General features: G+C 44.2%; 1 protein-coding gene across 3 annotated transcripts in view; it reads right to left on the bottom strand.

Moving 5' to 3' along the window:
• Window positions 1–15701, bottom strand: part of DCP1A (decapping mRNA 1A) — a 68572-nt gene extending 52871 nt beyond the window's left edge. The window contains exons 1-3 of one of the 3 annotated variants that reach the window (XM_073574180.1): window positions 15443–15701; window positions 9850–9890; window positions 7965–8092 (exon numbers count right to left, since the gene is read on the bottom strand). In XM_073574180.1, the coding sequence (XP_073430281.1) occupies window positions 7965–8092; window positions 9850–9890; window positions 15443–15577 (304 nt within the window). In that variant the 5' untranslated portion in view covers window positions 15578–15701. The remainder of the gene's footprint in view (window positions 1–7964; window positions 8093–9849; window positions 9891–15442) is intronic. The other 2 variants (XM_073574177.1, XM_073574179.1) reach the window with 2 other exon arrangements.
• Between the last annotated feature and the right edge of the window lie 910 nt (window positions 15702–16611).

Here is a 16611-nt window from a genome sequence, read left to right as displayed (position 1 = left end):
TTTTGCAGCTTTTTATGGCAATTTTAAGCTGCTTACAAAAAAGGTTTTGCTTAGTTTTTGCGAGTGTACATTTGTCTCGTGCATGTTGATAAAGTTTAGAGCATTAAAAAAAATATATATATATATATACATACACATACACACACACACACACACACACCATATATATGATTCTACTTAGTCAGGTTTTGGCACCAAAAACGCGGCAAAACCTCATACCTGCGTTTTTTTGCAGCATTTTTCCCTACCCATTACTTTCAATGGGTTGAATACGCTGCATTTTGCAAAAACCAAGATCTTTGACAAAACAGTCAGGAAACAAAAAAAACAAGGTGAGTGCATGAGATTTCTGAAATCTCAGACTTTGCTGGTACTGTAAAAAACAGCTGACATGCATGCTGCAAAAACGCAAGGTGTGAACATAGCCCAAGTGCACACGTTCAGGATTTGAAGTTGAAAAATCCTGCTGCAAATTCTGATGTGTTGGCAAGAAAAATGCTACGTAAAATGCCCAAATTTTTGCCTACTATGAATCCTATAACACTAGCATACAAAGAAAAAAAAAAAAAAAAAAGAGGGTGAGAGAACACGTTACTGCTAGAGAGATTTGCCTTCTCGGTATGATGTGGCACAAATCAGGAAACAAGACTCGGGTTATATACAGAGACGCAGCGAGAGCGTCACTCACTTGTTAGATATTCGGCTCCCGGTTTGCAGCTTGCCTGGAGCTCAGCTGCCATAGAAACAGTGTTTATACCCTTTTATCATGTGTCATACGGAGACATGAAGAGACATTGTGTTTCACCAATGTCACCGCCTGTGGCGTCTACAATGCAGAGAGCAGAAGCATCAGGAGCCGAGTGTGCAAGGAAGCGCCCACCGACCGATCCAACCGAACCCTGGATCAGTGTCCGGCCGCTTAGAGCAAAGCCGTAACGTAATAAGGGAGGCAAATTCTTCCCTTAAGTATTAGTTTGTTTTTTAGGTCTAAAATTCTCTGCACTTATTTTCTTTGGCTCTATTGGTCGGAGCTGTATTTTACCGGTACGGAGCTAGAGAGTCAGCTGGACAATACAATGATGTCCGCCTAGAAGCAGCCGTCACAAAAAGAACTTACACTGCACTGCATACACATTAAAAGGGTTTGGACCTGTCGCCAAGTCAAAAGGGGTCACTTTTTGCTCTTATTATATTCTCCCCAGAGTATTCACTTTTTTTTTTTTTTTAAATCGGCTATGCGGATGCAGAGATATAAGCCTTTTTACTTAGTGTTATTTTATAGGGGCGCGGCTCACGGAGTAAATATGCAAATAGCCTATAGACACACCCCAGAGGATCCTGTGAGTAAACACCGTACAAGTAGTGGGGGAAAAATGGTTTCTAGTCAAGACAGGAGAGCGCTTCCTTTATCAGTACTTTGAAGCACACACAGAACCAATCTACAAGCGACACTAAATCGATACCGAAGCGCACCTAGAGCAGATCAGTTATCCTGCAATTGAGTAACTGAGCGGATTCATGCATATAAATCCGTTGTGCGATCCTGGCACATCACTGGGGAACATAGGGTGGTTCCTCCGTTGGTTGCAGCTATGTCGCCCGGTTCCTGGACCCGCAAGCACTGGAACTAAGGACTGAGGATTAGGAGGCTGCGAAACGCGATGCATTTATCCATAGTAGCGATCGATGGCATCCCCCATTCATCAGTTTTTATTGACTCCAGCCTGATGAAAACTGTTCGTCACGCTCTTACTTCATCATTTACATTTGGACTTTACCAGAAGCAATTACCGATATATGATCCGAGAGCGCATGTGAACAGAGGCGAACCTAATCCAACAGTGCCGTGAATATTACTGCACAGCTCTGAACAGTGCCTAGAACACAGAGCTGCGAGAATGGTGCAGACAACACAACTGCACAATGTGGAGTAAAACTCAGCAGCAGCTCACACACTTCTTACTACAACCTGTAGTATCTGACGCTGCAGGACCTATTTTATTACAAGAACCTGGGCACAGTCTTGTTTTCCCATCAGTAGATCAGGGAGATGGCTTGTTTTTTAGGACTGTGAATAGACGGTTTTTTGTGATAGCCATTTGGGGTACATACATTATTTTTTTTTTTTTTTTTTTTTTTTTTTTTTTTTAAATTTTCTTTCACTAGACACCAGTTACCATATGGGTTAACCCCTTCATGACCCAGTCTATTTTGACCTTAATGACCTGGCCATTTTTTGCAATTCTGACCAGTGTCCCTTTATGAGGTAATAACTCAGGAACGCTTCAACGCATCCCAGCGATTCTGAGAATGTTTTTTCGTGACATATTGGGCTTCATGTTAGTGGTAAATTTAGGTCGATAATTTTTGCGCTTATTTGTGAAAAAAAATCAGACATTTGGCAAAAATTGTGAAAATTTCACAATTTTCAAATTTTGAATTGTTATTCTGTTAAACCAGAGAGGCATGTGACACAAAATAGTTACGAAATAAGATTTCCCACACGTCTACTTTACATCAGCACAATTTTGGAAACAAATTTTTTTTTTTTGTTAGAAAGTTATAAGGGTTAAAAGTTGACCAGCGATTTCTCTTTTTTTTTTTTAGGGACCACCTCACATTTGAAGTCACTTTGAGGGGTCTATATGGCAGAAAATACCCAAAAGTGACACCATTCTAAAAACTGCACCCCTCAAGCTACTCAAAACTACATTCTAGAAGATTATTAACCCTTCAGGTGCTTCACAGGAACTAAAGCAACGTGGAAGGAAAAAATGGACATTTTAATTTTTCCAACACAAATTTTCTTTTAGCATCATTTTTTTCATTTTTACATGGGCAACAGGATAAAATGGATCGTAAAATTTGTTGGGCAATTTCTCCTGAGTACACTGATACCTCATATGTGCTCATAAACCACTGTTTGGGCGCACGGCAGGGCCCAGAAGGGAAGGAGCGCCATTTGACTTTTTGAATGGAAAATATGCTAGAATATTTAGCGCTTGCCATGTCGCGTTTGGAGAGCCCCTGTGCGCCTAAACATTGGAGCTCCCCAACAAGTGACCCCATTTTGGAAACTAGACCCCCCACGGAACTTATCTAGATGCATAGTGATCACTTTGAATCCCCCAGGTGCTTCACACATTGATCCGTTTAAAAAAAAAAAAAAAAAATAGTACTTTTTTTTTTTCACAAAAATTATCTTTTAGCCTCAGTTTTTTCATTTTCACATGGGCAACAGGATAAAATGGATCCTAAAATTTGTTGGGCAATTTCTCCTGAGCACACCGATACCTCATATGTGGTCATAAACCACTGTTTGGGTGCACGGCAGGGCCCAGAAGGGAAGGAGCGCCATTTGATTTTTTGAATGGAAAATTAGCTCCAATTGTTATCGGACACCATGTCGCGTTTGGAGAGCTCCTGTGCACCTAAACATTGGGGCTCCCCCACAAGTGACCCCATTTTGGAAACTAAACCCCCTAAGGAACTTATCTAGATGTAAAGTGAGCACTTTGAACCCCGAAGTGCTTCACAAAAGTTTATAACGTAGAGCAGTGAAAATAAAAAATCATTTTTTTTCCCCTCAAAAATGATTTTTTAGCATGCTATTTTTTATTTTTACAAGGGTAACAGGAGAAATTGGACCACAAAAGTTGTTGTCCAGTTTGTCCTGAGTACGCTAGTACCCAATATGTGAGGGGGAACCACTGTTTGGGCGCACAGCAGGGCTCAGAAGGGAAGGAGCACCATTTGACTTTTTGAAATGAAAATTAGCTCCAATCGTTAGCGGACACCATGTCGTGTTTGGAGATCCCCTGTGTGCCTAAACTTTGGAGCTCCCCCACAAATGACCCCATTTTGGAAACTAGACCCCCCTAAGGAACTTATCTAGATGCATAGTGAGCACTTTGAACCCCCAAGTGCTTCACAGAAGTTTATAATGTAGAGCCCTGAAAATAAAAAATATTTTTTAGTCCACAATTTTTTATTTTCACAAGGGTTACAGGAGAAATTGGACCCCAAAAGTTGTTGTCCAGTGTGTCCTGAGTGCGCTGGTACCCCATATGTGGGGGGGAACCACTGTTTGGGCACACGTCGGGGCTCAGCAGGGAAGTAGTAACATTTTGAAATGCTGACTTTGATGGAATGGTCTGCGGGCGTCATGTTACATTTGCAGAGCCCCTGTGTGCCTAAACAGTAGAAACCCCCCCCGCATGTGACCTCATTTTGGAAACTATACCCCCCCAAGGAACTTATCTAGATGTGTAGTAAGCACCTTGAACCCCCAAGTGCTTCACAGAAGTTTATAACGCAGAGCCGTGAAAATAAAAAATCATTTTTTTTCCAAAAAAAAAAAAAAAAAAAAAATTTTTAGCCCGCAATTTTTTTTTTTTTCACAAGGGTAACAGGATAAATTCGGCCCCAAAGGTTGTTGTCCAGTTTGTCCTGAGTACCTTGAACCCCCAAGTGCTTCACAGAAGATTATAACGCAGAGCCATGAAAATAAAAAATCATTTTTTTCCCTCAAAAAATGATTTTTTAGCTCACAATTTATTATTTTCACAAGGGTAACAGGAGAAATTGGACCCCAAAAGTTGTTGCCCAGTTTATCCTGAGTACGCTGGTACCCCATATGTGGGTAGGAACCATTGTTTGGACACACGTCAGGGCTCAGAATGGAAGTAGTGATGTTTTGAAATGCAGACTTTGATGGAATAGTCTGCGGTCGTCATTACGTTTGCAGAGCCCCTGTGTGCCTAAACAGTGGAAACCCCCCACAAGTGACCCCATTTTGGAAGCTAGACCTTCCAAGGAACTTATGTAGATGTGTGGTGAGCACTTTGAACCCCCAAGTGCTTCACAGAAGTTTATACTGCAGAGACGTGAAAATGAAAAAATCATTTTTTTTTCCACCAAAATAATTTTTTTAGCTCCCAATTTTTTATTTTCCCAAGGGTAACAGGAGAAATTAGTCCCCAAAAGTTGTTGAGCAATTTTTCCTGAGTACGCCGATACCCCATATGTTGGGGTAAACCACTGTTTGGGCACACGTCGGGGCTTGGAAGGGAGGGAGCACCGTTTGACTTTTTTAACGCAAAATTGGCTGGAATCAATGGTTGCACCATGTCGCGTTTGGAGACCCCCTGATGTGCCTAAACAGTGGAAACACCACAATTATAACTTCAACCCCAACACATCCCTAACCCCAACACATTCCTAACCCCAACCCTAACCGCAACACACCCCTAACCCCAATTCCAACCCTAACCATAACCCTAACCACAAGCCTAACCCCAATTCCAACCCTAACCCTCGTTCCAACCCTAACGGAAAAATAAAAATAAAAATATTTTCTTTATTTTATTAGTCGTGCCTACCTATGGGGGTGATAATCGAGGGGTTTATTTACTTTTTATTTCATTTTGATCACTGTGAGAGTGATCAAAATGAAAGAATGGAATCTGCAGCTGGCAGATTCGGGCAGGCGCACTGCGCATGCACCCGCCATTTTCCAAGATGGCGGCGCCCACGATCCGGACCCGCGGGACACCGGGAGCAACAGGGGGACTCAGGAGGTACCGGGGGGGCGATGGGAAGCTGGCGGGGAGCGGAGGGAATGGGAGGGGGGCAGATGACGACAGCGGCAAGGGGGGGGGGGGGGGGCGGCGATCGGATCGGTGTCTCCAGCCATGTCCGATGCTACAGCAGCATCGGCCATGGCTGGATTGTAATATTTCAACAATTTTCATTGATGAAATATTACTATCGCTCTGATTGGCTGTTTCACTTCTAACAGCCAATCAGAGCGATCGTAGCCACATGGGGGCGAAGCCACGCCCCCTGTGGTGAATTACAAAGCCCCCTGTATCTGCGGGTCAGGTGACCTTTCATTGACCCCGGTCACCCGACCCGCAGGGGACCTTTGAAGTCATGACACAGGGTATGCATCATGGGTCGGATTGGCACCAACTTTCATGATGCATACGCTGTGTCACAGGTCGGGAACAGGTTAATTCACTCTACATGTACAATAAAGTTACAGACCTTGCTATTCTTTGTAGGTGGGAAAACGTGCAAAATCAGCAGTGTATCAAATACTCATATTCCCCACAGTACACACACATAAACCTTTTTTTTTATTTTTTAGCTCCCGTTGGGGACTTGAACCTGCGATCATCTGGTCGCAGATACTATAGATTGTAATATCACAGTATTGCAGTATGTTGTAAAGACTGAAGTCTATAAATTCACTACATTCTACCCCACAGCCTACTATTTCATATTTGTTTTAGTGTGTCAAGAAAACATTGAAATCCATAAAGACATCTCCAGAGAAGAACTGACACTTCAACCTCCATTGAAGTAGGACTTCACAATGAACATATGGGATTAATTAGAAGTAGGAACAGAGGGAATAATTAAAACAAGGGAAATGAGAGAGACAGCTAACACTTCGATCTCCATTGAAGTAGGGGCTTCCTGAGGTGACCTGATAATTACAGCAGGGAGTGTTGTGGGGAAAAGACCCAAAGTCTGAGAGTCATATTTTAAGTCAGAGAAGTGGAAAATCTAACACCTTCAAAGGCCACTCTTGTTCTCGTCTAAGAAAAACTGGACAATTGCAGTTAGACACTCTGTCTCCAATGTCCAGATATGAATATTGGGGTTTCGCATTGCTCCAACATTAACAGGAGATATATTTTAGGCGTTGTAGCAAAGGGACGAACATAACACATTCACTCGCATCACTGTATGGCCATTAGAACCCCTCCAACTTAATATTGTCCAATGGATGATGCTATACATGTCATGTTTCATCTTGATTAAAAGCTAAAAGTATGATAGTAAACAACGATCTCTACCGGTCCATTTTCCCAATAGGAGTGAACCCCACTAAGCTCTGAGGCATTTCCGTGACATCAGGTTTAGGGTGGTTTCACATTAGCGCTTTTTAAGCGCACGCACGGCCGGGGGTAGCTCCGCCCCCGAGCCGGCTCTCTGCCCGGCGTGCCCGCCCCTTGCTTGTAGCGCCGCCTCCTAGCGGACAGCGGCGCCTGCTATCGGCGCACCCTATCTTTAGCATAGGGTGCGCAGATCGTGCGCAGGCCGTGCGCTAGTTGCGCTTTGACCTGCGCTGCACACTTTTGACGGTGCGCCGTGCGCGCCAAAATCGAACTTTTCGGATTTTGGCGCGCACCGTCAAAAGTGCGCAGCGCAGGTCAAAGCGCAACTAGCGCACGGCCTGCGCACGATCTGCGCACCCTATGCTAAAGATAGGGTGCGCCGATCGCAGGCGCCGCTGTCCGCTAGGAGGCGGAGCTACCCCCGGCCGTGCGTGGGCTTAAAAAGCGCTAATGTGAAACCACCCTTAGTCATTTTCTGTCTGATTCTATTTTATGCAATTGTAGCTATCATTTTGTTTTGTTCCCGTCTTGTACCACAAATTGCTTTTCACATTTTGTCAATCAAAAAACATGTTAACTAAGTACCGAAAATTATTTTCATGCAAATGGGATGTCCAGTCTTAGGCTACAAGTTACCATGTGACTCCAGGCTTGTGAGTCCTCAAATCACAAGCACTGTATGCTGTGAGGCGCCGGGAGCGTAACCCCAAATATAAAATTTGCATACGTGCGATCACATGTCAACAAGACATGTGCGGCCTCATTCAATCAAGTGTATTCAGCAAGGCTGGACACGTCTAGTTATAATGTGGCCACTAGTATGCAAATCGCATACTTGTGGTCACATGACCGCCCGCTACCAGAAAATTGTCATCGTGCGCAGTGTGAGGATTCACAAATTTGTTTTGACATGGAGTGACTGCAGACATGCCGCCTAAGGCCGGATAACCCCTTTGATATTACTCTTAGGTTTGTCCCTACAGTTCCATAATTTTCTTTACTATACCCTCATTTTACAAACTTTTTTTCAATAAGACATGAAGATGTAAAACTTACGACTTGAGTTCCGATACAACAAAAAAGGCTCATGTAGCTGAAATTCTAGGTCCTTGTTGATGGGTTCCACCAAATTGTTCATATTGAGCCGGTTCATTATTGTAAAACCATGGTGCGGCGATGCTGATCTACGAGGAGAAAAGCGGTGAGATTGTGTGACCTTTAATATCACGAGGCTGAAATAATTTACAGACAAGGGTCCAATAATGATGGTCGTTTCAGAATATGTGTAGACCAATGATAAAAGGGGAGGGTAACAAAATTATCTGATCGCTGGGCTATCCATGGATCACACGAGATGGGGCTCTGTATCGCCTGCTTAAATGGAAAGGCAGTCACAGGACACCACACTTGTGATCTGTGAGGGTCCAAGCAATCAGAGACTTATCACCTATCCTGTGAAGAGGTGATAAGTTGTAATATTGTGAAAACCGGTTTATTATGTTAATTTAAAAATGAGCAACTAGTTTTCCAAATGGCTCTAGTGAAAAATACGCTATAATTTTGAGTACACAGTTCCAATGCAGAACTATGCATTTTCACATTGCGTTCAGGCACCCACTTAGTTTCCCTGTTGGGCCTTGCGTCCGATCCCCTGCAAAACATGATGCGCCGACAGCGAACGTTTGCTCTGTCGTACATTACTTTCAGGAGTGTACACCTACTGGAGACGGACATTCAGACGTAGTAGACTGCATCTGGGTGTCCGTCTCCAGTAGCCATACATTCCCAAAAATAATGTACAACAAAGTGAACGTTTACTGTGCCGGCGCCAACAGTCTATGACCACGCCACACATTTGCAGGGGGCTCGGACTGTACCAGTGCCTAAACACAATGTGAAAGCACCCACACACCAGCTATGTGGGCGGTCATCTTATAATCATGTGGGGTTTTTTTTGTTTTGTTTTTTGTTTTTTTTGGGGGGGGGTCAGATACAGCAATCCAACCAGCCTCACAGCAGCCCTTATAGTCTATAGCAAAGAGTTTTTGAGCATTGCACTCTTGCCTTGGAGATCAGCCACCGATGATAGACTGCAGAGAAGGTTGGCAACAAGCCGTCAAACTATAGAATAAAAATCACTATTCTTGGTAACACAAAACGGATTTTTAATAAAGAGGTAAATTGTAAATGTGCTTATTTTTACAAACACTTTGCAGATTTATCCATTTAAGATAAGACAAGTTCTAGAGATGAGCTAGTGTGCTCGGATAAAGTGTTGTCTGCGCATGTTCGGGTGCCAATAGAGTGTCTTCGGCATTCTTCAATAATATGTTCGAGTCCCAGCGGCTGCATGAATCCTGGCTGTTTGACAGCCTAACACATGCAGGGATTGTCTAATAAACAGACTATCCCTATATGTGTTGTGGCTATCGAAAAGCCGTGAGACATGCAGCCTCGGCGACTCGAACATATTATTCGAACATGCCGAAAGGTACTGCATTAGCACATGAGCATGCTCAGATAACACTTTATCCGAGCATGCTCGCTCAAATAGTGACAACCTCTTTAGGCTTTCAATCTAGATTGCCATGGGAGAAAAGAGGCACGTATAGTTTACTTAATCACATCAGCTGCGGTCCAGATTTTTTTTGCTGATATCAGGAGATTAAAAAATATCAGGAGACCTAAGGAAAATGTACAAGCATCAAGTCACTTTACTGCTACAATATAAATCCACCACTTTGCGTCCAGCAATAAAAATATAATTATTATGATTTTAATTTGGAATATAAGATGATTGTCATCCCATATGTCTCTTTATAACTAAGGAGAATCTGACTTGGCACTAATTTTTGTGTTATGGCACCTCATAGGGTCCAACCACTTTAATAGTGAAGTGTAGACCTGGGAAAGTAGTAACTAGCTCTGGGATAACACATACCTTGTATAGACAAATAATGTCCCTTCTATGTCAGTTTTCTCCTGCATTGAAAAAAAAAAAAAAAAAAAAGTCAGAAGAAAGTTTCTACTTTGTAAGGCTAAGTTCACGCAAACGTATATAAAAAAAAAAAAATTTTCCTCTAAAAAAAAAAATTAGCAGATTATATTTATGTTAATAAATTGTAGAAGAACAAATACAATTTTCTATACTAATAACTTATGTATCTGTAAAACCTGGATGCTGTATGGTTGCTATATGTTAATATTAGTGATGAGCGAGTATATTCGTTGCTCGGGTTTTCCCAAGCATGCTCGGGTGTCCTCCGAGTATTTTGGCATGCTGGGAGATTTAGTTTGTGTCGCCTCAGCTGCTTGATTTGCGGCTTCTAGACAGGCTGAATACATGTGGGAATTCCCAAACAAACAGGCAACCCCCACATGTATTCAGCCTGTCCAACAGCCGCAAATCAAGCAGCTGAGGTGACGAAAATTAAATCTCCCAGCACATCCAAATACTCGGAGGACACCCGAGCAATGAGTATACTCGCTCATCACTAGTTAAGATCTATGGGCCAAACTCAGATCTCCCAGAGTGGCTCCAGAGCTTATTTTAAATTAATGGAGGTATAACCAGTGTGAGACATGTAGATCAGGAGAGCAGACTGTCAGTCATTACAGGTCTCACATGGGTAATGCCCCTTTAGGCTGTGTTCACACATTGAGTTTTTTTTCGTGTTTAAGCATTTTTTCCCTGCAAAAACACTTTAAAAAATGCATACATTAACCATCCCATTCTTACCATGCATTCCGCAATTTGTGCACGATGCGTTTTTTCCCCGCAAAAAAAACTGCATCACGGAAAAAAAACGCAGAATGAATGTTCATTAATTTTGCGGAAAAATCCGCATTTCCAAATATATTCATTGAGAATGTGGATGCTCCGGAAAAAAAACGCGAAAAAAAAAAAAAACGCGCAAAAAAAAAGCGACAAAACCGCAAAAAATAAAAAACGCGAATTTCCTGGGAAGGAGTCAGGTTTTGCTCAGGAAAATTCTGCTTACGTGTGCACATAGCCCTAAAGGGAACCTGTCACCTCATTTTTAGCTATTAAACTATCCCCAATGTGTTGTTAGTTAGTGAAGCAATGTGCATCAGTAACAAGTTTTTGTCAATGAAATGTCATATCAGATGTGCTCATGAGCTGGATCAGACTGAAGGGGACACAGTGGCGCGCATAGCGTGTGCACCCAAGCGTCATGTAGCCACTGATGCAGACCGGCTCCGGCGCATGCGCCCATCTGACAAGAAGCTGTGTGCATGCCCGGGGAGCGAATGAGCAGCAAGCGGGATTTTCTGTGTGGTTGCCGTGACGTTGGACCATTCACGGCAATCGATCGCAATCCTGTGGGTATGCATAATTTCAAAACCACGCTCTCTTGCTACTCTCCTCCTATGTAGGAGATATGTCCGAGAGCGAAGCAGCCGCTGACTGTCAGCAGTGTTCGGGTGATGTCACAAGATCGCCGGGAGAGACAGAGAGGACACCAGAGGCGAGTATAAGTGTTGTGCCTTTAAAAGGGGAAAACATACCAACTGAAAAGGGATCATCCGAGCGCACAACCCCTTTAATATAATGCTGTCTGCAACCCCTTTAATATAATGCTGTCTGCAGAACCTGCAGGGCACAAATCAGATTATCTAAAGCGGACAATGAATTGAGGCTTGCAAGAGATGTCAAAAGCAATAATAAAGGATTTTGGGGATATTTCAAAAGTAAAAGAAAAGTCAAAGATGCTATAGGATTTTTACAGGATGAAAATGATGAAATGGTAAGACAGGATGTTGAGAAGGCCAAACTTTTAAATTCCTATTTTGCATCTGTTTTCTTTCAGAAAGGAAATGTAACATCAACTGTTCTATTCCCTTAATAGGACAGTGAAGAAGAATCCAGGATATCTATAAACAGAAAGATAGTGAGGAAACACTTAGCTAACCTAAATGAATTCAAGTCTCTAGGTCCAGATGAATTACACCCCAAAGTACTGACGGAGATAGCAGAAGAAATTTTTGAACCCCTCTCCATAATTTTTGAAAAATCTTGGAGAACAGGAGAAGTCCCAGAAGACTGGAGAAGAGCAAATGTTGCTCCTATCTTCAAAAAGGGGAAGAAGGTAGACCCAGGCAACTATAGGCCGGTGAGTCTGACTTCTATACCAGGAAAGATCTTTGAACAAATTATTAAACAACATGTATGTCAGTACCCGGATAAGAATTAAGTGATTAAATAGAGTCAGCATGGGTTTGTAACCAGGGCTGTGGAGTCGGAGTCGGAGTCGGAGCTCATTTTGGTGGAGTCGGAGTCGGAGTTGGAGTCGGTATAAATGGACCGACTCCGACTCCTAAAATATATAATAAATTGGGTACAGTAGTTCAATGCAGGATGTGCTGAATATTTTTTCATAGGAATTTGGGAAAGTTATGAAATGTCCTATAAATGGCTGTTCTATTCCTGATCTAAGGCTACATTCACACACAGCGTTTTTCCTGTGTTTTTTGAGGATACGTTTTTCAGCTGCAAAAGCTGATCATCTTTTTAAAAAACTGCATCACCTGAAAGGTTTTTGAGCTCAAAGATAATGTTTTCAATAGCAAAAGCAGATTAGAAATCTGCTCTATCTATATATCCATTTATCCATATCTGTCTATCCATATCGTATCTGTACCAAAAAGAATGAAAACCGGGTAGTACACGAATATATATTCTGTTCTATATAAATATCTTGATTATTGGATCATAAAAATGATTAAATGTCTGAGGTTCACATTGTACTACAATAAATTTTTCACTTAAATATAAGCAATATGTGTGGGAGTCGGAGTCGTGGAGTCGGAGTTGGAGTCGGTGTAAGGGAAATTGAGGAGTCGGAGTCGCAGGTTTGGCTTACCGACTCCACAGCCCTGTAAATTGTAACTAATAAGTCATGTCAGACTAACTTAATTTCCTTCTATGACGGAATCACTGATTGGGTGGATCAAGGAAATGCTGCAGATATAGTATATCTTGAATTCAGCAAAGCATCTCATACAATCCTTATTGAAAAAATGACTAAGTATGGAATGGACAAGGCAAATGTTAGGTGGATTCATAACTGGCTTAGTGATCGAACCCAAAGAGTGGTCGTAAATGGCTGCACATCCAGTTGGAAGAATGTCTCAAGTGGGGTACCACAGGGCTCTGTCCTGGGCCCTGTATTGTTCAACATCTTTATCAACGATTTAGATGAAGGAATTGAGGGTAAACTGATTAAATTTGCTGATGACACAAAGCTAGGAGGGATAGCTAATACTAGACAAGAGAGAGAGAGGATTCAAAAAGATATAAATAAACTGGAGAAGTGGGCAGCAACTAACAGAATGGTTTTTAACAGGGAAAAATGCAAAGTACTACATCTGGGCAATAAAAATGAAAAAAGCATATACAGAATGGGAGGAATAGGCCTAAGCAACAGCACACGTGAAAAAGACTTGGGTATACTAATAGATCACAGACTGAATATGAGTCAACAGTGTGATGCAGCAGCAAAAAAGGCAAATGCAATTCTAGGATGTATTAACAGAAGCATACAGTCTAGATCACGTGAAGTCATTATTTCCCTCTACTCCTCTTTGGTCAGACCTCATCTGGAATATTGTGTCCAGTTTTGGGCGCCACATTTTAAAAAAGACATCAACAAACTGGAGCAAGTTCAGAAAAGAGCAACCAGAATGGTGACCGGTCTGCAAACCCTGTCTTATGAGGAAAGGTTGCAGGATCTGGGATTGTTTAGTTTGCAAAAGAGAAGACTGAGAGGAGACTTAATAGCTGTCTACAAATATCTAAAGGGCTGTCACATTGTAGAAGGATCATCTTTATTCTCATTTGCACAAGGAAAGACTAGAAGCAATGGGATGAAACTGAATGGGAGGAGACACAGATTAGATATTAGAAAAAACTTTTTGACAGTTAGAGTGATCAATGAGTGGAACAGGTGGAAGTCTTCAAGTCTTCAAACAGAGGCTGGACAGACATCTGACTGGGATGATTTAGCGAATCCTGCTTTGAGCAGGGGGTAGGACCAGATGGCCCAGGAGGTCCCTTCCAACTCTACGATTCTATGATTAATAACATCAGCAGCTGTTTATAACCCCTTAGCTATGGCCGCCGTACAGAACAACTATATAGAGCGGCGGCTGAGCCCGGTCCTTATAGCTGCATTGCACGTCAACCTCCGGATTGCATCCGTTTAACCCCTTAAAGGGGTTGCAGCACATGATATTCCTCGCGTCCCGTACTTGGGGAACATTTCTGAAGATTGATCGTTTGGACCAGCGGCATGGTCTGCGGATTAAATAAAAAAAAAACTTTAAAAAAAATATGGCGAACCCGGAGGAGCTGCAAGAATGAAGTAGCAAAGCAGAAGGCGTTTAACAGGACCCCTTTAATAAGCCACAGTCTGTATTATGGCTCTTGGAGCAAGAGGTGAAAATAAATAAAAATAATAAATAAAAGTTTGCCATGTCATTAAGGGGTTAATGAAGAAATATTTTGGTAGGTGACCAGGTGAAGATATTAGAGCAGGTGCCTGCACCAATGCCACCATGCAGGTCAGATAACACAGGGGCCAGCAGCACACAGGGTCATGCACCTGCACACAGGGTCATGGAGCACCAGCACACAGGGGCCAGCAGCACACAGGGTCATGGAGCACCAGCACACAGGGGCCAGCAGCACACAGGGTCATGGAGCACCAGCACACAGGGGCCAGCAGCACACAGGGTCATGGAGCACCAGCACACAGGGGCCAGCAGCACACAGGGTCATGGAGCACCAGCACACAGGGGCCAGCAGCACACAGGGTCATGGAGCACCAGCACACAGGGGCCAGCAGCACACAGGGTCATGGAGCACCAGCACACAGGGGCCAGCAGCACACAGGGTCATGGAGCACCAGCACACAGGGGCCAGCAGCACACAGGGTCATGGAGCACCTGCACACAGGGGCCAGCAGCACACAGGGTCATGGAGCACCTGCACACAGGGGCCAGCAGCACACAGGGTCATGGAGCACCTGCACACAGGGGCCAGCAGCACACAGGGTCATGGAGCAGCTGCACACAGGGGCCAGCAGCACACAGGGTCATGGAGCAGCTGCACACAGGGGCCAGCAGCACACAGGGTCATGGAGCACCTGCACACAGGGGCCAGCAGCACACAGGGTCATGGAGCACCTGCACACAGGGGCCAGCAGCACACAGGGTCATGGAGCACCTGCACACAGGGGCCAGCAGCACACAGGGTCATGGAGCACCTGCACACAGGGGCCAGCAGCACACAGGGTCATGGAGCAGCTGCACACAGGGGCCAGCAGCACACAGGGTCATGGAGCAGCTGCACACAGGGGCCAGCAGCACACAGGGTCATGGAGCAGCTGCACACAGGGGCCAGCAGCACACAGGGTCATGGAGCACACAGGGTCATGCACCAGCACACAGGGTCATGGAGCACACAGGGGCCAGCATCAGCACATAGTCAGCGCCGCCGCCGGGCCACTCACCCACTCGTTAGCCTTGGCACTGAAGCTGTAGAGAGCCACCTGCCCGGTGACGTCCATGATGGCACTGATGTACGGGTCATTCCGCCGGAGAGCGGCTAAACTCATCACACGCTCCACTTCACTCCTCGCCTCCATCTTTGCTCAGGAGTCCGGCCCGTGCACCATCTTAAGTCTTCCCCACTCTGACAACAGGGGAACGTACACAACGTTCCGCCCGCAGAACGGTTCCGGCCTTAGTGAGAGGCGGTTCACCTCACCTCAGGTGCAGTGTGACACCTCTGGGGAACCCACGGTGTGGGGTTTATCATAGTAAAGTGAGACCCCCAACATAAAATGTGCCCCCACTCCCCTATTTAGACTTCACAAATGAGAAATCTGCGTCCCCACATAATTATTTTTCTACGGTTTTATACCTCCATTATTGGGCTATATATTAATTTTACTTGTATTTTACAATTAGGCTGGTAGACATAACTTACAGGCCGTCCAGCATTTCCCCAGACTCCTAGTCAAAAGTATATGTGTAAACCCCGCCAAAAAGTGGTCATTCTGAGGCGCGTTGGTAAATAAGGAGGTGGTCAGATTCAACCACTGCCAGGAACTGTCCCACTTCTCTCAGAACGTTCATCCCCAGGGTCACGATGGGTCCTCCTCCGAATAGGCCCTTCAGTAGCGCAATCCCCTTCTTCCCACAGACTTATCTCCATCTATACTACTCCTGCTATGGGAATGGGCAACTGGTGGCTAGCCCTCAGTCGTATGGTCGGTTCTTCTCTGGAGCAACGTTCTGGAAGTACCGTCAGAAGTATTGTGGTCACCTGAGATCCTGTGTCCATTAAGTTTGGCCCAGAGTCTTCATCCCCCTCTCTAGTGGCATGGTGCCCCACGGTGTACTCCTCGACCGTAGGGCGCATTAGTTTAACCACTGGTGGCCACACACAGAAGTGGGCCCCTGTGCAAGAACAGTATATGGGCCCGTTGTGGTCTAATAGCTCATCATAGGGCACCATTCCAAGTGTTTTGGAGGTGGTAGTGTGACCCCCGACCTCTTGGGCCCCTGTGGTTGTGGTTGCACCAATGATATGTCCACCCCTGCGTTTAACAGCCGTCCTCTCTGTAGGTTTTCTTGAGTGAGGCAATTCCTGAAGTTTAAGTCCGCAAGACATTTT

This window comes from Dendrobates tinctorius, unplaced genomic scaffold (assembly GCF_039654945.1).
Source record: "Dendrobates tinctorius isolate UK_male_01 unplaced genomic scaffold, ASM3965494v1 ptg000038l, whole genome shotgun sequence".
In the NCBI taxonomy this organism is placed as follows: domain Eukaryota; kingdom Metazoa; phylum Chordata; class Amphibia; order Anura; family Dendrobatidae; genus Dendrobates; species Dendrobates tinctorius.
This window is presented reverse-complemented; position numbering and strand designations above follow the sequence as displayed.